Raw genomic sequence first — 25,878 nt, forward strand, 5'->3', positions numbered from 1 at the left:
ACACTGAACTTCTCTGTTCCAGTCTCTTGGAAACAGAGCTGGCAGTCAGCTGAAGTAAAGAACAAACACCTCATCACAGACCCCTGCAAGTGTCAACCCGGCTTTGACCTAGCACGTTATGATCGGGCCCTCCTCAATCGCTATCGAACAGGCCATGGCCAGTGCGCCGCTATGTTCCATCGCTGGGGAGCCAGAGACGACCCAAACTGCCCCTGCGGGTACAGACAGACTATGACCCACATAGTCAACGACTGCCACCTCTCCAGATTCAAAGGAGGTCTCGAAACTTTACATCAGGCTCAACCTGATGCTGTTGACTGGCTACGGAAGAAGGGCAAACGCTAGAAGAAGAAGAAGTGCCTGCACTACAATAATCCGCTGCTCCTGGTCTCCATGTGTTTTCTTTCCCCTCATTGTTGTTGTTGGTGTTATTATTTATTGTTGTTGTAGCTGTTGTAGGATAGGACAGAAAGAGGAGGGGAAGACAGAAGGGGGAGAGAAAGACAAACACCTGTAGACCTGCTTCATTGCTTGTGAAGTGACATCCCCTGCAAGTGGGGAGCTGGGGGCTGGAACCGGGATCATTATACCAGTCCTTGTGCTTTGCGCCATGTGCACGTAACTTGGTGCACTACCGCCCAAACCCAGTCAAATCTCTTGATACAAGTGGAGTTTGTATACTGTTTCCCCAATATGGTATAAAATCTTTCCCCAAATGTTTTATGTGTGGCTAGGACACACCTTTGGTTAACAGTGACTTAGGTCAGTGATTTAAACTTGCTTTATTGTTAACATATGTTGTAGAGTATGAACATTCTCTCTCTCTCTCTCTCATCTCCCTCCCTCTCTCTCTGCTGCCACCACTGAAATTCAGTGCCTGGAAGACTAACCTACTGCTCTTGTTTGCCATGTTTTCCATCCCCTTCCTTCCCTTTATTTGATAGGACAGAGAAATTGAGAAGGAGACAGAGAAATTGAGAGGGAGACAAAGAAAAAAAAGAGAAAGAGAGACAACAGCAGACCTGCTTCACTGCTTGTGAAGCTTCCTCCCTGCAGGTGGGGACCAGGAATTGGGTTTTAGGTCCTTGCACATGTTAACATGTGTACTCAACCTGGTGTGTCACTGCCTAACTCCCAAGTTCATACATTTCTTACATAGTTTGTCTAAGTTCCTTGAAAAATATTTTTTGTTGTTGTTATTACTTGTTTTATTTTTGTTACTAAGTCTTCATGCTCAAGCTAGCTTTTTTTTTTTTTTTTTTTTCCTTTCAGAGAATTAGAGGGAAAGGTGCTATAGAAATGAACCCTAGTGCAGTGGGACCTGTGTTTGAAATTAGGTCATATACTTGACAAAGCATGCACCTCTCCAGGCGAGCTATCTTGTCAACCTGAAGCAAATTTGTTTCTAAATATAATCTAGGAGATATAAATGCTAAGAGATATATCCATTCTGGTGTTTGATTGCTTTTATTTTTCTGGGTAAATTTCCATGTTTATTTGTGGAAGTGACATTATACTTACTACATGGCAATAGAATTCTTAAGAACGACACATGACACCAATATTGTCCAAAAAAAATAACACAAATTAATCAAACGTGATTAATTTTAATGTAATTACTAAAGAAAGATATATAATTTTATTATGATGCTCTAGCCATACATTTTCAAAATATGCTTATTAAACAGTAAATGTAAGATAATGATTCAGTTAGTTACATTTTTAGAAGTCATTAGGTTTGATATTCTTCTGCCATAAATGAATTCAATAATAATTTCAAATACAATCAAAGTTAATTTAATAAAGAAAAACTAGGCTTTTAAACTAAGATATAATGAATGACCAGTCATTGTTTTCTGACTTCAAAGTAGCAGGGAAAATTAGTTCAGTGTCTTGATGTTTATTTAACACACTGGGTTGGTAAGTGTGATAAAAACAAGTGAAGCAAACCACATGATGTAATCCCTGTTATCATAGTTCATTAACTCTCTCAGCATAAAGAGATCTGACATGGTCTTTGGGGCCTTTATGTAAACTGAATGCAAGCTACATTAAGTTTCTGATATTTTGAACAGACATTTTAATGATAGACACAGATAAGAGATGTGAGTAGACAGCTTGAGGTTTCAGAGTCCCTCCTGCAGTGTGTTTAGCAGCAGGTACAAGATAAATATCCAAACACAATCAGATTAAGGGATTAATGGAAGTGACTTTGTTCTGGGACTGTGAATGGGGTCAGTGGGTGGCTAGGAAGGGATTTTAGAGATGTAATTTCATTTCTCCTACCTTTTATATCTGTAAATTTGGGTTTCAAGAAAGTAATATTTACTTTGGGGATACAATAGATCTGGGCAATTCCTCAGTAGGAGTATGACAGGTCATTTTGAAAGTGACAAGTTATCCAGCAGCAGTTAAGTGGGACAATGTTTAAGATTAATATATAATCATAAACTGAGAGGGAACATATGAAAGGCCTCTTTCTATAAAGAAGTTTCTTTAATTCCAGGGTCTCATCTTGGTCTGCCCTATCTGAAAATTTGAGGCAGATTTGAATGAGTAAGGACTGGAAAGGATAAACACCATTTCAGAAAATCCCCAGGACTGTTTGCATTACCTAAGAGAGGTTTCTTTAAAATTTATTAGTTCAATAGGACTTGGTTATTTAAATTGTAATATTTTATCCTGTACCATACGCACTTAAAGCTTTAGTCTTCTCATCTCCTTTATTTTAAATAGAAATTACACACAAAAAAAGATATCTATGTATCAGGTTCTAATATCTAACAGAAAGGTCTTTCAGAATATTGAAATAGCTATAAGCAAATATGTACTATAAGATTAAACACTAGTAAGAATAAAAAAAAAAAAACCAAGCAAACCAAAAAACAAAGAATCAATAAAAATTCCCTATTGCTTTTACCCTCTCAGATTCTGGCTTTCTTATCTTTGCTGGAAAGGGGTATAACAAAATTTTAAATCAATGATGCCATAATGATACATAGATAAGATTTGTCTTTTGAAAACACTATTGGGAAAACCCTGTGGTTTCAGTGGGTATGCTCTTTCTTTTAAAGAGACTCCAAACAGGATCTATCTCTAATAAATTAGCACAATTTTCAAGATGAAAAATAGAAAAATCATTTTAAATAGCCTGATTATATCTTCAACAAGTTAAGCAAACATTTCTATGTAGCCTATAGTTCTACAGAGCCTATGTGGATTTAACTTATCATCCCTCATTCCATTGTTTAAAAAAAAGATGAAAATCCAAGCCATTTTTCGAATAGTAAAATATTCTTAAAGACTGTATAAAGTAAAGAAAAAAAAAAAACACCAAAAAAAAAAAACCAGACAAAAAATTCTTCACAGATTGTTAGCCATCTCTTTCAACAATTTTTCATAATTCTTCTCTTTCCTTATCATTAGATAATTCCAATTTCATAAGGCAATACTTTCTAGCATTCCCATAATGAAATCAACAATAGCTTTTGTGAGCACTACTGTTCTTTGAGATGTTTAAATGAAGAGAGAATATCTTCTTTAAACCAGTAAACGTCAAAGAATTATTGGGGGGGGGTTGTGGCAGAAGCTGTTTTTAGCAGGTGAACCTAAGTATTTTTTTCTTTGTTTTTATTATCTCCACTTGCTGAATATTATCCGTCTTAGAGCAGGAAGCACAAAAATTCATAAGTAACTTTTTTTTTTAGTTCTGCCATTTGTCTATAAATTCTAGTCTACATTTTTGATCAAGGTTTTCTAACTAGATCAACTAATTTTGCTGAGTTTGAGAGCCAAGAAAATAATGGAGCCTTCTACTTTTTGAAAGATGTTCATCTTCTGCCCCATACAGCCCCAAACTCACAATTTGGTGAACAGTACACTATTTGTGAGTGATAAAAAGTTGAAAGGTGGTGGTGGCTAGACCTAATGCCATTTTATTATGCCATCTATCTATAGAATTGTTTTCATACTTTAAAAAAATATGTCTATGCTTTCTTTTTTTTCCCTTTTTTCCTTTTTTCTTTTTTTTTCTTTTTCTTTTTTTTTTTAGTCAAGTACTTTCTTAAAGAAACGATAGCACCATGTTGGCATAGCTGGCCAAACAATAAATGAGAAAGCAAAATGTGCTACATCTTTCATTTTAAGCATTCTCCAAGTGCATAAACCAGTAACAGAAACCCTGGAGCCACAATGCATGAGATAATTTCATTTACACAGACATTGACATTTCAAGGAGGGAGAGGGATTCTCAAGGGAGACCATATTTGAAAAAAAAAAAAAAAAACTAGGGAAAAAAAGATTTTTCAAGGAAGTGATTTCCTCTTAGTAGTGTCTGTTGGACTCTTAGTGCATGTGTATATAGGCTGTTGGAATATTTATTTTTAATTTTTTAAAGAGTGGATTCTGATAGAAAGATATGTTAACATTTAACATTTTTAGTGGGGTCTCCTCATTTTAAAATGTTCAGACAATTCTTTTATTTGCGGAAAATGGGAATACACATTTGACCTAGGTACTTAGTATGGTCAATCAAACTGGAAGGTAGAAAGCAGCCATGCTCACCGCTATACCACCAATATACTCAATATAATTGAAATTTTAGTTTCCCCAACATTTATAGCTCTTCCATATTGTCCTGAAATTGCCTCCTTTTAAAATTCAAAAGCAATATAATTCTAAAGCAAAGCCTGTAAAATTTTGGGTTGTGAAATTTTTATTTGTGTATGTAGCTGCTCTTGGGCCATTCTGTTCCAGTAACAGAACAATCAACTGAATTTTGGAGTTCACAACAATTTGTCTTCTGGTCTGAATGTATTTAAAATAAGACACTAGATCAGCATATAATTAGGTTAATTTTAATTGATTTATGACCTATTGGGAGAAGATTGTGTGTTGAAAAAATTAAGAATGACAATATAGCTTTACATAATTAAGCTTTATCCTGGGCATTTTGGGGGCTATAACTAGAATTACTAAGTGCTTAGAAACCCATAGACATTCTTAGAATTACCATACCCAATTTTGTCTGGAAACCTATAAGTTTGTAGAAGATTGCCTATAAAATGTTGCTGGGAATCAGTGATTTTAAAGAACTAGAGATATCAAAAGTGTCATTTTGGGAAAAGGAGCCTGTTATCTCCCACAAAGCAAATGTGTTTGGAAAACAGGTGAAGGACAAAAACGATTAAGTGTGCTTGAAGGTGTTCGATGAAAGGGCTCAAATGCCTGCTGATTGAGCAGGGCTGACACTAGCCCCTCTCCTCAAAATAAGGCGCCTTCTTTTTGCATGTGTTAAGAGATCCAGGAAGTTTCTTTTATTGCTTGTTTTGTTTCTCTGACCTCTATTTTTCCATCTGCACTTAAAAAAAAAAGTGGGGGGGGGGCCAAGGCTGGGGGGTTTGAAATAGTACGAGTAAATTAATCAAGCCTGCCTAGGGATTGTTTTTTTATCTAAAAGATGGAAGGAAGGCCGATGAAGTGATTTGAACTGTAGGCTATTCATTATTCTAATAAGAAAAACTCTACCTGGAGTTAGGAGAAACTGGAGAGGGGGAGGGGGGTGCTGAGCACCATGGACCTATCTTCACTACTGAGTTTTCTTGTTACCAATTTTTTAGCTAAGTGGATGGACACATCCACAGTGGGCAGGGACCCTTGTAGGCAGAAATGAGGGAAACATTCTAGTTGTAAAGATAGATTTTGTCTCTCAACTAAAGAGCATAGTGAAGTATATTTTAACAAAACATTTATATATAAGCATATACAGCCAAGAATAAACAAAATGTATTAACAAAAGCATGTTTCTTTGAAATCTTAGGTGTTTTTTTTATTTTTAAAGACTTGCCTACAAAGAAGGAATAACTGTATTTAAAAATATATAACATATAATTTATACTTTTAAAAGAAGTGTTCCTATATTACCAGGAACTGCCTGGAAGAGTCGGGACCAGTAAGAGGAGTAATTATAAGTCCTGCTTCTGCTGGTGGGAATAAATTTATCTCCTTTTTGTTTGTCCTCTCTAAGTCAAATGTAGAATTCAACATCAAAGTGTCACCCACATTGTTTCCAGCTGATTCTGAGAAGTGTTTTATGAGGTTTGAGCTGTATGCTTTTAACAAGTTAGTTGGACAGTTAGTTGAATTACCTGCATTGATGAATTTGGCATGCCAGGAGTGTTTTACTAATCCTACCCTTAGCTTTGCAGTGAATGAGCTATCTCTAGAATTCCGATTACCCCAGCAACTCAAGGACTTTGACCTTGTACTCTCAATAGCAACCCAAGATGAAAATCTGGAACTGTGTCTCTTCGATCCTCACACCACCTGGTGAGGTAGGTATATGAAATATTGCCCCAATTTCACTTAAGAGGAAACAGAGGCACAGAGAGGTGAAGCAACTTGCCTGAGGTGACACAGTAGAGTCCCTGGGAGAGCTAGCAGGTGCCAGTTTTCTTCAGAAAGAAAGAAACCAGGGCTGTTAAAATTCCTAGCCTTTTGCCTTTCCTGCTTCTCTAGGGACTCACCAATCAAATTTACCTCTATGGGCTTTGTGTCTTATATTCCTCCCTTGGAAGGCATAATTGGGGGGCATTTGCTTTTCTTTCCCAAGTGAATGGTTTTTCATGTCCCTTCCCCTGTGTGACATCTTTGGCTCCAGGATTCTCCTTTTGTTTTGCTTTCACCTTTTACCGTTTTGGCCAGACTCTTTCATATAACAAACTACAAAATAGCACCATTATACTAAAAAACAAACAAACGAAGTTTTACATACTGTTTGATATATCCTGTATTATTGATATGCTAAATTTACATAGTGCTCTATATGGAAAAAAGTAAAAAGAGAGAAGTTACTAATCAGGTTGCACAAAAGCACATCATTTGAAGGAAACTTTGAGAGTTTGAGACTTTCTATGTTTTTAAACACATGCCTAAAATGATTGGACTCAAAGTTGCAATGGCTTGCATGGCTTGTTTTAGCAAGACTTGGAAAAGTAAAGATTTATGTCTAAAATGAATGTATCCAACTTATATTTTGGTACAAATGCCCTTGATGGAGATTTGTGGGTTAAAAATGAGTGTGCTGCTAAACTGCGTGTTGCTGCTGCTATTGAGGCAGCCAAATTGGCAGCATTGAAGTGATGAAGGGGAGGTGGGGGAAGACTAGCAAGAGGATCAGACATTGTAAAACAGCCTGTGTTGTGTTGAAAGAAATGCAAATAAAAAATTCATAAACCACTTATACAAGACTGCTGAGTGACTGATGGCTCCAGCAGCAAAGATTCAGAGACAAATTTAGTGCAACTGGATCTCTACAACACTCATGCATTTGTGGCTCTTGAAAGGCAGGGAATAAGTAAGATACATGTATATGGAATATATACATATATATGAGATATATATGCATATATTTCTCTATAGGGCATTATTGATAAAGAACCAGTAACAATCTACCAACTCCAGGACCATGTTTTGCAAGGTGCAAAGCTTTTAACACATCTAAAGACAATTTTGGAATGTTTACTTGCATGTTTTATGGGGGTGGGGGAAAAGGATGGGAGGGAAATGCCCATCTTTTGAAATGTTATCAGACTTATATTTTTGGTAGGTCTTCTGGTGGTTAACTTGTGGAGAGCAAAGGCTCCTGCCGGTGGCATGTCATTCTTCACTCTTTGGGAAAATCTTCCTACATTCTGTAGTTCTTATTTCCTGTACTGCCTCTACTTGCGTTCTTCAAATGTACTTCCTAGAAAATAAGGAGAAAAAGCAATATTAACTTGATGAAGTTTTACATACTCTGCTCATCTCAACATGGTGCCTGGACTTCTTCAAATTCTTTCTTCTGGCTGAGGGAATGGCCACTTTGTCTGTCACAGTTGGAAGCTTAGGGAACATTGGGACATCACAACTATCTAAAGAATCTTAGAGATCTCTCATACCTGAGACCTAGAAAGGGCAAAATAGGGCACAGCCAACTACTGAATCTTAGAAATAATAGCTACAATGTACTAGGGATTTGGCCATCTGTCTTATACATGTTTCTCAGCTGTGGGGCAGTCACTTAAGTCATTCATAAAAGGCTTGTTAGCAGTTTGTAAGTTGATGGTCAATACCCTGTGTAGACTAAACAGAAGAAACAGAGCTTCATTGTGTGAACATGTTTATTAAAATATCTATCTTCATGGCCTTTCTTCATGGGAAAGAACTGTGCATTTGCATATGCTAATTTGAAGCACCATCTGTTTAAAATCCTGGCATTGCCCTCCCTAAGACCATACAATTTTTCCAGAGTCTTCTTACCATGTAACCCAAGCTGTACAAACACCTACTCCTAAGCAACTGGTAAATTTGGGTCCTAGGTTTGCATCTTAATCTGCTGTCTTAAAGGAATTTCTCAGGAAAAATGGTAAATATATGGAACCATAGAGTAGGATCACTAATGTCCCAAACTACTTGAATCATTTGTGTTCAATTCTCAATGAGTCTTGATGATGGTAGGTCACTGAATCACCAAAGGGCTCAAACAGGTATTATTATGGACACCATCTCTCACCAAATTATAAATCAAATTAAGTACCAGGTTTAAAAATTCACTCACTTAAGTTTTACCTTAATTTTCCTGTTTAAGAGGCATATGAGAGAGAGGGAGATTGAGACCAGAGTACCACTGCACAGTCATATATGGTGGCAGAGGCTGAACCCAGCATCTCACACATGCAGAGCTCTGCCTGCTGGGCTACCTCCCAACTGCTAGAAAAAAAAAAAGTTAAAAAAATCTGGATAATTGTCAAATTAGGATAATGCTTAAGAGTTAAACTGTAGAAAGCTTTTTAAGAATCCTGCAAGGATTCTAGTTCCATTCTCAAACACAATGAATTCCAAAGTTCCAGAAGGAAAAAAAAAATGCAACTATCTTCAAGGTTCCTTATTCAAGTTTGAAGCTTTAGAGAAAAGGACTGAGTTAGAGTGGCCAAACACAGTGATTTTTATCCTTTGTCTCCAACAGAGAGATTGTCTTTTCATTGCTATGAAGTCAGAGGTGCAACTTTGAGCAGAAGCATCTGTGGGCTTGTTTCTTCTGTGTCTGTCTCAGTACTACAGCAAAGTCAAGGGCAGAAACTCACTTGACAAAAGCCATGGCTTCTTGAAATAGCATGGTTCCCATGCATACATGCTTAAGGTGGAGGCCATTCAAAACCAGCTGTGATGTTGTCTGGTTTCCATTTGGCTCTTTTCCCAGCCTCTCTCACATGATGTGACTCCTTTGTTGCAGACAATGACAGTAACAAAACAAAAGCAGTAGGGAATCTGCTCTCAGTTGCATCTGTTGCTTGGCCCATTGTCTTGGTTTAATGACACTGGCTACCCTTGACAATGGGCAGCAAGTGGAGGCATGTTAGAATAGCTGGCATCCACCTTCAAGACACTTCTTGAAGGGTTAGGAAACTGTCCCACATTCAGCCAAGCAAAAACTTTTCATTTCAACAGCTTGTCCAAGACAAACAAACCAGCTAAAACTATTTCTAGTATGCAATAAGACAGATTTTTGAAAGGAAAACAGTAGTGAGTAAATACTATTTCCTACTGACATGAGGGAAGGTAAAATTATTAAAGAGAGAGAGTTGGTCCTTTTACTTCACCAGGCTGGCTTAGGGAATACATCCCACTGAAGGAAGGGCTAGTTTGAGAAGGACTTGATTTGGAGTATACTAGAGTATACATTTTATACCTTATATAGTTACCTAGAAAGTAGTGAAATAGTTTGAAGTGATCTTTCACACTTTCCCTTTAGCCTTTGGCCCCATCTTTACTCCACAGAAAAGATAGCAACAAATTTTTTTATTAAGATCACTGAGAGCAGAGAAACAACACAGAGGATTATGCATTAAGCTATCATGCCCAGCGTTCACTCACCAGCATCACATATGCCAAAGCTTAACAGTGTTTTCTCTCTCTTTCTCAAACAAATAAATCAATTCATTTTTTTATGGAGACAGAACTTTAAAAGGAAATGGGGAGATAGAGAAAGAGAGACACCTGTACCACTGCTTAATCACTCATGAAGCTTCTCTTCTGTAGGTTGGAACTGGGGACTTGAACCAGTTCCCACCTACTTGTACCTGCTAACATATGTGCTCTATAGGTTGTGCCACTGCCCAGCCCCCAGTAAATCAAGCTAAAAAAAAGAGCACAGAGATAATAATACTGGCGATAATAACAACAGTAATCTAAGCACTTGCAGACACTTTATATTGTACATAATAACCTCATCAAACAACAGGCTCTCAAAGTGATGCTATTTATACAGATTTCATTTTAAATCAGAGGTTAAGATTTAGTGACTTGCTTGAGCTCACAAAAACAAATTTATAGAGGTAGGACTAGGAATATAATAATTTATTATTTTAATAAAACCAGCATTCCACCAGGATTTTATATATTATATATACTAACCACCTATATTTCCGTATTTATTTTTTCCATTTCCTTTGGGGGTAGGGACTTGTGTTTTACCTAGTATATATTAAATAGACCCAAAGCTTAGAAAATTAGACAACTTTCCTGGTTTTATAAGTGAACGGATATTGTGGTGGGGAGTTCTACTAGTTTCTTCTGATTCTGAGGCTGCTTAATTAGCTGTTTTGGTGTACTGAGCTATCCTCCAACCTAGACCTCCCCCCACACAACAAGAGGTAAAGCAGTATATAGTGATCGCAGTCAAAATCACTTTCTAATAATGACAGCTGATAATTTCACAAGTTGCCCATGATGCCAAATGATAGCCACTGCTGGCTAAGAGGGTGGGTGCCCACTTTTATCACAGGTAAAACTAGTGCCCACTGTATGTTTATTGGTGGACTTCTAGTAGCCTTATATTCAGTTAGCAAAAGCTAACCTTGTGAATAGTGTAAGTCTCTCTTTTCTCCCTCTGGCTATCTTGATGAGATTTAGACAGTGAGACAGAATGTAAAAAACAAATGACAATAAGCTATTTAGATTTCAGAGAGGAAGTTCTGATCTTTTCAGTTGACTATGTTTCCATCTCCACCCACTCCAAGAACAAGCTAAGTATTGTATGACATAACGCCTGAAAGAAGACTGGCACTCTAAAAAACATTCTGGGAAAAATACTATTCAGCTTGGAATAGGAATATTAACAGCATAACAAAACCTCCAAACTCAGCATTGACCTTTTCCAAAAAAACACAAAATGAGAGAAAAGGAAAAAGCCACTGGAGAGATGGCCCAGATTATCAGTTCTTCACCTATTGAGAGGATTGTGCTTCTGCTATTTCACTGGCTTGACCAGGGGGCAGGTGAAATTATGGAGAAAAATTTAAATACCATGCTATCAATTTTGATATCTCTTTATTTCAGAAAATCCTAATTTTAATTTCCAGGAGAGTTGGGTTAACTTTCCACAAGATCTACTCAGTACACTGGGACAAGGTGTACATTTCAAGAGAAACTTGTGGTGGAATGGTTGCCTCTAATAAAATGAGAATTGTGTAGATTTGGACACAGTATCAATCTGCTCGAACTTTGCCCTTTCCCCCAAACCACCAAATATTATAGGAATAATGCTCGCCCCCCACCCCCCGCCTCCAAATTTGACCATCTCTTCAAATTACCAATGACTTGGCCCAGAGTCTATGACTAAGTATGGTGAGGATAATATAGCAAGCACAATTGCTCCTGGGAAAGTGGATTTGCTATTGGCAGTTGACTGTCTAGCAGGCTTCCAACCCAACCTTTCTCCCTCTCTCCTTCACTTAGGGTTAGATTTGCTCTGCATTCTAACAGCTTTTCCAAACCTCCCCACCCTACTTTTCTTTTTTTAAGTTTTTTAAATTTTTATTTATTTCCACTTTTGTTGCCCTTGTTTTTTATTATTGTTGTTGTTATTGATGTCATCATTGTTAGATAGAACAGAGAGATATGGAGAGAGGAGGGGGAGACAGAGAGGGGAAGAGATAGACACCTGCAGACCTGCTTCACTGCCTGTGAAGTGACACCTTTACAGGTGGGGAGCTGAAGGCTTGAACCGGGATCCTTAAGTGGGTCCTTGCTTTGCACCAGTTGCGCTTAATCCGCTATGATACCGGCCGACTCCCTCCCCTTCTTTCCACTTTTATGTCCTTTCTATTCCTTTCCTTATTTTTTAAATCTTTGTTTATTTATTATTATATGTTTTTTGGCAACTAGAGATGGAGATAGGGGAGAACCACAAGCACTTTGCCATATGTGATGCCAGGGATTGAATTTAGGACTCTCACATATGGAAGCCTGGGGCTCTACCTGCTATGGGCCCCTTCTCTTGTTTTCTCACACTGACATTTTCCCTTTCATACAGGTTTTGCCATAATGGCATGCTTGCTCATTTAACCCAGTCTCATCTCTGTTTCCCAAAGAACATGGGCTTATTATACACCTGACATGAATTTTAGCTCCCCCCATAGGCATTGGTTCACCCCTGACAGTCACTAACTACATCGTTCTCTCTTTGTCAGATGAAAGATCAAATCAGAGCACCTACCTCATGACCTACCCAACTTCATGATTACCTGGAATTGAAAGGGAACTAAAGTTGAGTGCAAAAGAACTTGCTAGAAGAATCCTTAATTTATATCAACTTTGAGCTTGGTTTCCATCTGGGTCTGTCTTTGTTGAACACTGATGCACTGTAAAGTCCTTATGGGCAAGATTATTTCCTTACCACAAATAAGCCCCCTGAGGGCAAGTAGCAGGATTGCTGCACCTTCTTGTCCTCCCCTGGTACCTGGTGCTTTGAGGAAAGCAGCAAACTTGGAAATGCTTATTGATTTACATTTCCTGCAGGAGCTATGACACAAGACTCAGGTCAATAGCAAACCTCTTGTGACTTCCTATTCCCTGCTGTGCTCTATGCAAGGACAAATTGCTTAGAGCTCCCTCCAGTCTCAAAATTTACAATTGTTAGATTGTGCTACAGTAAATCTCAGTGAAGAAATGCAGGAGATCATGCACAGTGCATAGTTCTCACACTGAACCAATTCATTTTGAATTTGGATTTTGGTCTGGCTACTTCTTAGAGCAAAACCTTTGCAATTTATTCAGTATTACTCAGTTTAAGTTTTCTAATGTTTATAGTTGGAAAATTATAGTAAATCTACCATCCAAGTTAATAATGAAGATTGAATGAGGTAATTTATCATATTATTTTCACAGATCCTGTGTGTAGTGAATACCAGCTATTTTTATTTCATTTTATTTGGATTATTATCTTCAAAAAGTATTCCTATGTTAAATAAGGTACTACTGTTTCCATAACTGGAGAAAGAGTGCTGTGGTGACAGGTGTATAGCTCTTTATTTTTTCTTTCCTAGTGACTGCTGTATCACTACAGATCTCCAATAGTAGGTAGTTTACATTTATTCCATCATTGTTTCCAAACTATTGTGATTTAGTACTTTTATTACTTTTCTTTTAAAAAATATTGATTTATTCTCTTTTGTTGCCCTTGTTGTTTTCTTGTTATAGTTATTATTGTTGTTGTTATTGATGTCATTGTTGTTGGATAGGACAGAGAGAAATGGAGAGAGGAGGGGAAGACACAGAAGGAGAGAGAAAGACACCTGCAGACCTGCTTCACGGCCTGTGAAGCGACCCTCCTGCAGGTGGGGAGCCAAGGGCTAGAATCCGGATCCTTATGCCGGTCCTTGCACTTTGCACCACCTGCGCTTAACCAGCACTCCCCCTTTTATTACTTTTCAAAGGATGCCACCTGACTCCATGTCAAATATTTCTCCCTGTCATGTACAAAATCACTGTCAAAATGATTCAAGAGCCTGGAAAAGAAAAGAACAATAATGCCATGGGATATACTCCCTCACAAGCAAGAAGTATTTATGTTGTCTTTAGTAGTCTTAAAGGATGTTGTAAAATATTTCAGAGTTAAGGGCTGGTTGGTTTTATGGATAAATTAACTAGCTGTTTGTATTTTTGTTACATTTTTGGAGGGGAGAGAGAGAGAGAGAGAGAGAGAGAGACCTAAGCATTCTAGCTTTCCCAGAAGTAGCTGATTTTGGAATTGCTGAAAAGTGCAAATGTGGTATTAAAAAAAAATGAAACATCAGGTTCTAGCAATTTCACTGATACGTGCTGAAGATTCAGCACATTCTTACCTAAAACTGGATCTGGTTATTTTGTTCTTAAACTTTCCCAATGCCACTCATCTGACTTGCAACTTATGCTCCACTTCTTAAATTAATTTGTGTAGTGATTTACATTCCCAGGGCTCCAGGGAGACTGGAGGTCCAGGGTTTTTACCTTCAGGTGTCATTTCAGTGCATTGGTGATGAGTTCACAGGATTAAGAGGAAAAGGGTGTTCCCTTCTCCTACTCATTCTTTGTGTGTGTGACAAATCTGGGCAGAACATTCAAATATAGTGTTCTAAATTTTCCTCCTCACTGAATTGAGTGAAATTTTGGAATTTTGGAAGACTCTTCTAAACTTTTAGGATGAACAACAACAAAAAAAAAAAACACTATGACAAGTTAAAGTGATTTGCATCTGTTTGAGGTTGATGGGAGCCTTCAGCATATGAAAATAAACATGCACAGTGCCAGCCAGTGCTTTTCCAGACAGAAAACGGTGCAAGAACAATTCATGTGTGTATACAGTTCTTAAAAAAAAATTAGAATCATAGCATTGTGCCAAAAGCACTTCTACCTCCATCCTAGAACTCTTTTTGAAGAAGAAAACAAATATTTACTGAGAGACAAACTACCATCCAAATAGTGGTCCAGGTCAAATAATATTGACAAAAGAGCAATAGTGATTATGCTGTGTATTTATTAATTTTTTAAAATTTCATTTCTTCTACTCTTGTTTCGCTTCATAAACCATTACCAAACATGCCATACTCACACCAGAGCAGAAGTGTAACATTATCCCATGTCTGCACTTATCACCTGATTAGTAGTCCTTCCTCAGTCCTTAACCTGTCACATTCTTGCTCCTGATCAGTTGGACTTGTTCTCTTGCCATAATTGTCAACTACAGCTGTGAAAATAGCACATCATATTTTCACAGATGGCAGGACTGGTTGGTCTTTGGTTACTTGACCTCTTGGAGTTGGCCAAATGTAAAGTCTCTATATGAATGTTTTGTGTATTTTACAAAGAAATTTGTTAAAACTTTTGGCATATGAATCTCAAGTTAGAAGCCTGACCAGTTTGGGTTTGATGTAAAGATTTGCAGTCTTTCATTAGGGCTATGTTACCAAGGAGAAGTCAGTTAATATCTGGTTTAGTCTTTCATAGTTGTTTTTTTTTCTCTTAAAGTGTCAACTTCCTATGGAAATTCTGATTGTCAGAGGAGCAAGGAAAAAGAGTATAAACCATTGTTATCTACTTTCCCCCTCCCCCTAGAGTGACAATGACTTTGCATGACCTTGCTCAAGTAACTTCCTTTGACTAAGCCAATCAAAATAAAAGTCTATGTCAGAATGAATGGAGGTTAGAACATTATGAATAAGGTAGAGGAAATTTATGAAACCTTTAACACTAGCAGGACCAGGAAGGAAGGCCTGCTGGATGCATTGGCTCTTGATTGCGTTGGGTCAAGAATTAGGCCTGGAAGTTTTTAACTTTGCAGATCAGTCCTATGTGAAAGTTACTGGTTTCTAATGGACAGTTTCCTTAGATCAGATTGTAAGTAGGTTGAATCTCAGAAAATACAATATGAAAAAAAATCCATTTCATTGCTATCTCTTCAATGCTTGTCTCTGTATTTTTTAAATAACATTTAAGACTAGAACCTGGGTCTTTTGGATGAAACAACGTTGTCATGCAGTTTCTCCTGAAAGATAGTTTTTACAGAACAAGTTCCATTCACTGAAAGAAATTCTATTTACCTATAATTCTGGAAAATTGTTCACCCCGTATCTCTAGTGGGTACTATAGTGTTAGCACACATAACTCAGCATACATGCACAGTCACACAGGAAGAGGAAATTCCGTTCTTCCACAAACTATTAGCTATAGTTAATTATAGATGATAAATCACCACAAAAGGCATTGGAAATTATTGATAGGATGCCTTAGTATTTTCATTCCTGCCAAGCCTCCATTTTTCCAAATGAATTCATTTCCTGAGCAGTGAATCTAAAAGCCATACTAGAATTAAACTTGATCAAATTAAGACAATAAGACTGCTCCAAAATCATTTCTTGTTGCTTATCTAGCAATAGTCCATCAGGGTTCTCATTGAATTCTCAGTAGGTGAGAGATCTTACCTGCTCTCTAGAAGTGCCAAACATGGATTCACTGAGCCATTTTCCCATGTCTCTCACAATTTTCAGTACTGCTTCTGTTCAAGTTTAAGTACATTTAAAAAAAAGTCTAAATCATTTAGTTTCTGGTTAAAACATTTAAACTTCTAAAGGCATGTGAGAAGTTCAACTATGTGGTCATAATGGAAAGTTGCTCAGATATCAATAAGGTCTTTGCAGTTGAAGATGCTCATTTTGATCTGGTAGTTCTAGAAGTTTAATGGTCACTGAAGACTCTGTTAATATAAGTTGCTCCTTCTTTAAAAGTGATCTTGGGCAGGGGTAGATAGCATAATGGTTATACAAAGAGATTCTCATGCCTGAGACTCCAAAGTCCCAGGTTCAATCCCCTGCACCACCATAATCCAGAGCTGAGCAGTGCTCTGGTAAAAAAAAAAAAAAAAAAAAAAAGTGATCTTATCTTGCTTTGGTCAATAAATATTGTCTCTGATTTTTTAAAGAAATCACTAGCTAAAATTTCAATTATCACAGATAGTATGCAATTCTAGATTAAATATTCCAGCTCTTGTGAATGTGACCATTCTGCTCCATCTGTAAAGATTTTTACTTTGCATTACTATTGAAGGTTTCAAATATCAACTTCAGATTATCATATTTGCTCTTGGATTAAAAATTAAAGTTATGCTATTAAGTTAATACTGCAAAAGGGTCTATAGCATAATAGACCTCACTTTCTGCTGTGTATGCTTATGGACTCGATAAAGGACAAAAATTATCAGGAAAATATTGTTTCTTGGTGGTGGTTGGTGGGAAGGAGATGGCCAGGGAATGGAAGATAAAGGAGGGGAGGAAATGATCCTGGGTCCATACTCCCAGAAGGATAAAGAATAGGAAAGCTTTAAAGGGAGGGGATGGGATATAGAGCGCAGGGTTAGGAATTGTGTGGAACTGTACCCCTCTTATCCTATGATCTTGTCGATATTTTTGTTTATAAATATATTTTTAAAAAATTAGAGGGGGAAGGAGGTAGGGAGGGGAAAAGAGAGATAAATATTTCCCCCCTGTAAGTGGAAAGTGGGGGCTCAAACCCTGGGTCTTCATGCATGGTAATGTGTACACTCAACTGGTGAACCACCACCCAGCCTCTACATTTATATCCTAACATTTTTTAAAAATTATCTTTATTGGTTAGAGAAAGCCAGAAATTGAGAGGGTAGGGGAGATAGAGAGGGAGAGAGACAGAGAGACACCTGCAGCACTGCTTCACCACTTGCAAAGCTTTTCCCCTTCAGGTGGGAACCAGGGGTTCAAACCCGGGTCCTTGAGCACTGTAACATGTGCACTCAACCAGGTGCGCCACAGCCCGGCCCCACATCCTAACATTATGCACATTAGAAGCTGTATGAGGTTTTGTTTGTTTTCAGGAGATATCTGAAGGAAGATCAAACTGCATTGGCAACACAGAATCTGAAGTGTCCCGGAAGCTGTGTGAGCCTGGAAGTATCCCACATTTCTATTTATTTTGGCAATTTTACTGACAACTAGCAAGAGCTGGAGTTCATGCTACAAATAAATTTTCCCCAGGCACCATGCAATGAAAACACATACTACATTTGATTTTAACTGGTTGAGAAAAATGGTGGTTTTCAAATGCTCATTCTATGACATCAAAATCAAAGTTATGATGTGGAAGAGCTGAGCTACCATTTATATTGGAATTATCCAGATAAATGGAGCTCTCTTGGATGGAAGAAGTCTCAGTCACTGAGTAATCTTCTGTCAAATGCTTGAAGTTCTTTACTGTATCTCCCAAAGGGTTGATAAGTTTGGGCTTGTAGCTTTTGGTGATATGAGACCCACTTCCATTGAAGACAACCCCTCCTTCCCCCAGATAGCTCTAACTTTAATAACTTCATTCAGACAACATTAACTACAATGTTAATAGTGCTTGCTCTGTGCTAGGCATTATTTTAAGAAATGTACCATATGCTGTAAACAGGTGCATACACACACACACACACACACACACACACACACACACACACACACACACACACACACACAGAGTATCAATAGGACCTCATAGTTATTACCCTTATCTGACAGATTAGGATACTGAGGTACAGGACACTTAAGGGATTTGCCCAAAGTCATACAGCTAGTAAATGAGAAAGTCTTGACTCAAGACTTCAGATTATTAACCCTTAAATTTTATTGCACATTGTAAGAGCTCAATAAAAAGATTTTCCCAACTATCTTATTTCAATATTATGATTCTCTATACAATTCTATCAGCTTTACATATCATAAATTTGAAGCTCAGTTGGAATAGTAGGCTTTTAAAAATATTTATTTATTCCCTTTTGTTGCCCTTGTTGTTTTATTGTTGTTGTTACTGATGTCATTGTTGGATATGACAGAAAAATGGAGAGGAGGAGAAGACAGAGGGGGAGAGAAAGATAGACACCTGTAGACCTGCTTCACCGTCTGTGAATCGACTCCCCTGCAGGTGGGGAGCCGGGGGCTGGAACAGGGATTCTTATGCTGGTCCTTGCGCTTTGCGCCACCTGTGCTTAACCCGTTGCGCTACTGCCCGACTCCCAGGATTAGTAGAATTTTAAGTGATGGTGAACACTCTACCTACTTTAAGGAAGCACTAAATGTATAAAGAGGTATAAATTCACTATAAAATGCTAAGTCACTTGGGATCTTTAACAATGGGTCTTTGGATCATTTCAATTTAGGCTAGAGAAATATATTCTAAACATTGAAGATTTGTGTAAGCATATTACCTTCTCTCTCTCTCTCTCTCTCTCTCTCATTTCACTATGCTTGAGCTATATCCAAAGATAGAGGAATTATTTCATCTTAGTACTGCCACTGATTTTTATGGTCTGTTTTTCCACCACTATTCACCAATGTACACTCGTCAATCCATCCACCCATCCATTAATCTTTTTAATATTATGTGCCATGTATTACTAGGTTGTCAATATTGGTTACAAATGGGAAGATGGAAGAACAATAATTCTGTCTGTCTAGTTATATTATTTCAGGACTAGATGCTTTTTTTAAAAGAATTTTCTTTATTTTATTTTATTTTTTATTTTATTTATTCCCTTTTGTTGCCCTTGTTTTATTGTTGTAGTTATTATTGTTGTTGTCATTGTTGGATAGGACAGAGAGAAATGGAGAGAGGAGGGGAAGACAGAGAGGAGGAGAGAAAGATAGACACCTGCAGACCTGCTTCACCGCCTGTGAAGCGACTCCCCTGCAGGTGGGGAGCCAGGGTTCAAACCGGGATCCTTATGCCGGTCCTTGTGCTTTGCGCCACCTGCGCTTAACCTGCTGCGCTACAGCCCGACTCCCGACTAGATGCTTCTTATTAGTCATATTATTCAGAAATCCCATGCAAGCACTCAAGATGATTGCTTTAAAGTTGGTAACATCTATTCAAAAAGAAATGTGTTTTAAGTCATAGGCTGGTAATTAAGCAGTCTTAAAGTAGAAAGTTCCATTGTTTTTATTCTTAAAAAAACTCTTTGCTTCATTTCTTCTGGAATATTTTTGTTGGCTATAATTATGTATTATCAAAAGCCTTGATGTAGAAATTTTATAATTGACATTTTATAAATTTTTAATAAATTTTATAATTTACTCAGTTATCCACAAAGGAAAAAAAAAAGGAATGCTCTGTGGAGCCTTTCCATGTGCTGGTTCTTCTTGTTGAACTGTGGTTCCTTGAAAAACCCAAAGCTTAACATCTTCTGAACAAGGCAATTGGCTAGGTGGGTTCAGGTACTACGCTGATTTTTGTCTGCCTCTGTAAACCAAGGTCTGTTTGTAACCCGTGGCAGTGAATTGGCTTCCATCTTGGGCTTTAACATGCTTCTGATTAAAGCTTATCCTTCTGGATTGTGCTTTGGATACTTATATATTTTATCTTACATTATATATCCTAAGTTTTAACGGACTATGGATGAAGGATGATTCTGAAGTAATGGCAAAGGTATAGAGAACTCAGCAGAAAGAAAGTTCCATGTACAATGATATCTCCAAAAAATGCTGTTTGGATGAAGTCCTTCACTTCCGGGTTTGTCATCTTCTTACCCCAAGTGTTAAATTTTCTCAGCTGACTAGTTTTTTCTTGCACCTGCTCTAAGGACTTAAAATTAACAGTTTGGTTGACCCTGCTAATTCCATTGATTTTATTAGTGGAGGCTGAGGGAGACCTCTAAGACCTAAATTCGATGATTCTATTTATTTTTCTTTTAATCTCAGGGAAACCTACCACTCTGTTTTCATCCATGCTTTTTCTTCTGGTAGAAAAAACTTCTCAGTTAGTGTGAAACTTCATGAGGTCACTTTGCTCCCATCTTCTCCTTCATGAAATTATTTTTTAGTTCTTGTTGATTATATGCTGAGCTCTGATGGCCAGAAGGAATACAGGGCATATTAAACTTCAAGTGTGTCTTTATCCATTTCTGAAGAGTAGAATTCCTATCTTCAAAGTGAAAGAGTTGAATCAAATGATTTCTGAAGTTTTCTCTTTTAAAGCATTCATATAACATAGTTATTTTATTTCCATAGATTGGAAGCTAATAGGCTTTCTGATGCAAGAAATTTAAATTTTTGTGCATGTCTATGGGTACATATGTGTGAGAAAAATAAAACACAGAGAGAGTTTGTTAGGAGATTGAATTAGATGACAGCTGTTAGTTATCAAAAGTTATGGGGTAAATTATGTTCTAAAACCTCATTCTCAATCATATGTTAAAGCCCTAACTCTCAGTAAATAAAAGTATGTATTTAGGGAGAAGATATTGTCTTTACCTGGGTAATTAAGTTCAAATGAAGTCAGTCTAGTGTGACATTTAAGGGCATTCGATATGACTCATGTACTTAAAAGAAGAAATACAAGCACAGAGAAATGTAAAGACGGAAGAGGATGTGAAGATACTGGAGAAAGTCCAGTTATAAACCAGGGGGTGAGCCTGGGACAGATCCTTCCCTCACAGCTCTCAGAGGAAACTCAATCTGCCACCATCTTGATTTTGGGCTTCTATCTTCTAGACATGCATGAAAACTATTTATTTTTTGCCTCCAAGGTTATCACTGAGGCCCAGTGCCTGCACTACAAATCCACTGCTGCTGGTGGCCACTTTTCCTTTTTTTTTTTTTTTTTGGATAGGACAGAGAGAATTTGAGAGGGGAGATAGAAAGGGAGAGAGAAAGATATCTGCAGACCTACTTGATCACTTGTGAAGTGACTCATCTACCTCTACCTGTGGAGAATGATGCGGAGGGGGTGGTGGTCATGGTATTTAAACCAGGATTCATGTATGCATCCTTGCACTTTATATTATGTGTGCTTAGCCTGGTGCACCAGTTCCTGGTCCCTTGAATTTTTGTTGTTTAAGTCACCAAGTCTGGTACTTTGGTATGGTTGCCTTATAAAAAGGAATATATCTTTTGCATTTATATCTCATTCCAAAGTGCAGGAAACAAAAATGTTCGATGAACTTCTCTCATAGGTTATCTCATAGGCCTCGTTAGGCCTGTAGGTAAATACTGGCTGCTCTTTGACCTGAACTTGGTCTTGACCAAGAAATGCACTCTCCAATGACACCAAAGGGCATGAAATCTGGGAACTTCTATGACACAATTCAGTCTTGCTGAGAATTTCAGGCTAATATTTAACTCTGGGGGTATGTTGACCCAACCAATTCTTTTATAATAGATTTATACAAAAACAATGGGAAGAAGGATATAAAAGGCTTTTTTTTTTTCTCCAGGGTTATTGCTGGACTCGGTGCCTGCACCATGAATCCATCGCTTCTGGAGGCCATTTTTTCCCCCCTTTGTTGTAGCCTCGTGTGGTTATTATTATTACCATTGTTGATGTTGTTTATTGTTGGATAGGACAGAGAGAAATGGAGAAAGGAGGGGAAGACAGAGGGGGGAGAGAAAGATAGACATCTGCAGAACTGCTTCACCGCCTATGAAGAGACTCCCCTGCAGGTGGGGACCCAGGGGCTCCAATCCGGATTCTTATGCCAGTCCTTGCACTTTGGCCACGTGCGCTTAACCCACTGCGCCACCGCCGGACATCCCATAAAAGGATTTCTTAAAAACCTAAATTACTCATCTTTAATTATTTTGTAGGCGAGGAAAACATTGTATCTTGTTTTCCCTTTTATTTTATTTTTTTATACTTTATTTTATTTTTTATTTTATTTATGAGAAGGAAACACTGACAAAACCATAGGATAAGAGGGGTATAACTCCACACAAATTCCACCACTAGAACTCCATATCCCATCCCCTCCCTTGATAGCTTTGTTTTCCCTTTTCTTCATTTGTGTTTTTTTATTATTGCTGTCAATGCATTTCTTTGGTTTTCTTGGGGGATATGCTTTCCTGTTCCATTTTTATCCGTATCCTACAACAGATACTTCTCCTTGCATTATCTAGCTCCATCAGGTTTACTTTTTTCATTTCTTTTACACATTTTCTACTTTTCTTTATGACTGCATGTTTTCCTCTCCTTGTCCTTTCCTGTCTGACATTTTCCTTTTATGTCTCTTAGTTCAGAATTTCTAGCTCCTCTGCTCTTTCTTCTTTCCTTTGATCTGCTGATTTGCTTCTGTCCCTCCTTCTGTTCCCCTCTGGAGTGTTTCTTTGGCCTACCTTTCCTTCTCCTCGCAGACTTCATTTTCTTGTTGGCAGATGGGGGCTCATACTGCAAACATCACAAAAAACAGTTGCATTGAGACAGACGTTCCCTCGGTGTTTTGGGAGACACAACCTTTGAGTCATCCCAGAATGCCTGAATTACGTAAGATGTAGGAGGCAGGATTGGTGCTGGAGAGGCATCTAGACCCTCAGTCACAGGATCCAATATTCCAGAACTCTAGAACTCATCTCTGACCCCTCTATACCCAACCAGAAACAGAGGTCTATGTCACCTGAGGAAAGAAAGAATTAACCTGGCTTCCTCCTCAAGCATACATCCTGGCTACATTAATCTGTAAGTTCTTTCTGTGGCTCTAACTCCCTAACTGGCCCATTTGCTACTGAGTTATCTGTGTACCAGCTGTGCCTTTTCTGCCAGTCAAGGTGATTCCCTGATGAGGGAGGTTCACATCTCTATTGAGATGTCCTCTTCCAGGCTCAGTTATCATTTCTGACCAGGAGGCACCAGAGGTGCCATTGTGAGCATATTGATCTCACCTTGTGCTGGCACATACTGAGAACTTTGGTTACAAAAAAACCAAAACCAACTTTTTCTCTGTCAACAGAATCTCCAATGAAATGTGAGAGCCTCGCCTCGCCTCGCCTCGCCTCGCCTCGCCCCGCCCCGCCCCCCCTTCCCTTCCCTTCCCTTCCCTTCCCTTCCCTTCCCTTCCCTTTCCCTTTCCCTTTCCCTTTCCCTTTCCCTTTCCCTTTCCCTTTCCCTTTCCCTTTCCCTTTCCCTTTCCCTTTCCCTTTCCCTTCCCTTTCCCTTTCCCTTTCCCTTTCCCGCCCCGCCCCGCCTTCCCTTCCCTTCCCTTCCCTTCCCTTCCCTTCCCTTCCCTTCCCTTCCCTTCCCTTCCCTTCCCTTCCCTTCCCTTCCCTTCCCTTCCCTTCCCTTCTCTTCCCTTCCCTTCCCTTCCTTCCCTTCCCTTTCCCTTTCCCTTTCCCTTCCCTTTCCCTTTCCCTTTCCCTTTCCCTTTCCCTTCCCTTCCCTTCCCTTCCCTTCCCTTTTCTTTCCTCATCATTCACTACCTAATTTTCCTCATCTACCACCTAGCTAGTTCTTATTCTTTCTACCAAGTGACTTAAAAGTTGCTTAATTACTTAAATTTATTTTTTTACTTATTCATTCACTCAACAAAAATTTGTGACTACTGTGCATCTGATGAGTCACATGCATTTGATGGCATAGTGAGTACCTTTAATATTTGCTTAAGCTCTGCTTCTTAGAAAAACTCCTACAGACTTTGATCACTAGATCTAGAAATTCCAAAAGCTAAACAGGTATTTCCATTTTAATTTTTTCTTTAATTATGTTTTATATTGCATGAAAACTTTAAACAAATATTTTAAGAATATTTTATTTATTTGTTATGGATAGAGACAGAGAAAGAGAGAGAGATTGAGAGGCAAATGGGGAGATAGAGAATGGGACATAGAGAAACTTTATCCCTGCAGGTGGGGATGAATGTAAACTTTGAAAAGCTTCCATTTTAGAGATTTTTTTTTTCTTTGCACTTTTGCAGAATACCAGGACTCAGAACTCAGACTCAGTCTGTTTTTGTTATTCATCAATTCTGACAGATGTTACCGTATGTCCAACAGTTGTAGGGTGCAGGCACATAAAAAAGCATTGTGTATATATTAACCTAATTCTTACAAAGATCTTATGTAATAGATTTTATTACTATTCCAATTTAACTAATGAAACAAAGGCTTGGACTGTTTGCATTATTTGGCCCAGGGTTCTCAGATGGCCGGCAAATGGTGAACCTAGGACTTCAGTTTTGACTGATACCAAAAGCCAAGTTTAGTTATTGTTCACCTACCATTTCTGCCCAATAGAATGTCTGGAGCAGAAGGAAATTTACATCATACATCATAAAATGACTAGAGGGGTGAATTTGTAAGATAAGAATGGATGTTTATAGAGGGGGTGAGGGATAGCATACTGCCTGAGGCTCCAAAGGTACAGGTTCAGTGTGTGACACCACCATAAACTAGAGCAGAACAGTATTGTGATCTCTCTCTGTATCTCATTCTCATTAAAAATAAAACAAATCACACACACACACACACACACACACACACACACACACACACACACACACACACACTAAATGGACCTTGCTTGGTCTGTGAGCCAGAAGGCCAAGGAGCATAATTTCTCCTTGACCCACTCACTGATACAGGACACAGATCTCTTGAGGCTCGTTGGATCACCCTGTGGCTGGCTTACCTTCTGGGCCTTGGGCATGTCAGTGTGGCGCTGGGCACGGACAGAGCGGGCTGCCTTGGCAGGCTTGAGTGGTGCACAGTACATCTCCAGCCTTCTCAGATCACAGCTCCGGAAGCAGCATTCATCCACGATGCCTGTCTGTGGTGCCCTTCGACTGCTGGAGCCATATCCCGTGGGCTTGTCTGTGACAGATCAGATGCAGAACAAGTGAGTTGAATGTGTCATTCTTACTGTCCACCCACCCCCTTGAAGACACTCCTCCTCATACCTCCTCTCTTGTCTCAACCTCTTCTTGAAGTTTCCCAACAGTTTCTAATAACCACAGTTCCTTCTAGAGTCCAGTTTGTTTCCTGGAGTCTGTATCACATTCAATAGCACTAATTCATTTCCCGCACAATTTGTGTTCTTTCTTTTCAAGATTTCAGCAACCTGTAGTCAAGTATCATGACTTAGCTCCAGTTAGAGCTTTTCTGTTTACATATTGATTTGGCTGGGAAGTTGCTAGAAATATTAAGGAATAAGATCATGCTTTCAGTTTTCTTCAATCTTCTCAGAAAAAGCTGTGGGGTTTCTATGAACAGGATGGTTCAGATGATTGCTCTTATTCTTTTTCTTTCTTTTTAAAAAATC

The 25,878-nt window shown here is 38.4% G+C and overlaps 1 protein-coding gene across 6 annotated transcripts in view; it reads right to left on the reverse strand.

The window, feature by feature from the left end:
- Nucleotides 1-1,591: 1,591 nt before the first annotated feature.
- The window catches only part of IGF1 (insulin like growth factor 1), a 92,231-nt gene continuing 67,944 nt past the window's right edge, over nucleotides 1,592-25,878 (reverse strand). For 5 of the 6 annotated variants that reach the window (XM_060194289.1, XM_016190326.2, XM_060194287.1 and 2 more), the window contains 3 exons: nucleotides 25,249-25,430; nucleotides 22,965-23,016; nucleotides 1,592-7,744 (listed from right to left, as the gene is read on the reverse strand). In XM_060194289.1, coding sequence (XP_060050272.1) covers nucleotides 7,719-7,744; nucleotides 22,965-23,016; nucleotides 25,249-25,430 — 260 coding nt within the window. In that variant the 3' untranslated portion in view covers nucleotides 1,592-7,718. The remainder of the gene's footprint in view (nucleotides 7,745-22,964; nucleotides 23,017-25,248; nucleotides 25,431-25,878) is intronic. The other variant, XM_007527924.3, reaches the window with a different exon arrangement.

The sequence above is a fragment of the Erinaceus europaeus genome, chromosome 7 (assembly GCF_950295315.1).
Source record: "Erinaceus europaeus chromosome 7, mEriEur2.1, whole genome shotgun sequence".
In the NCBI taxonomy this organism is placed as follows: domain Eukaryota; kingdom Metazoa; phylum Chordata; class Mammalia; order Eulipotyphla; family Erinaceidae; genus Erinaceus; species Erinaceus europaeus.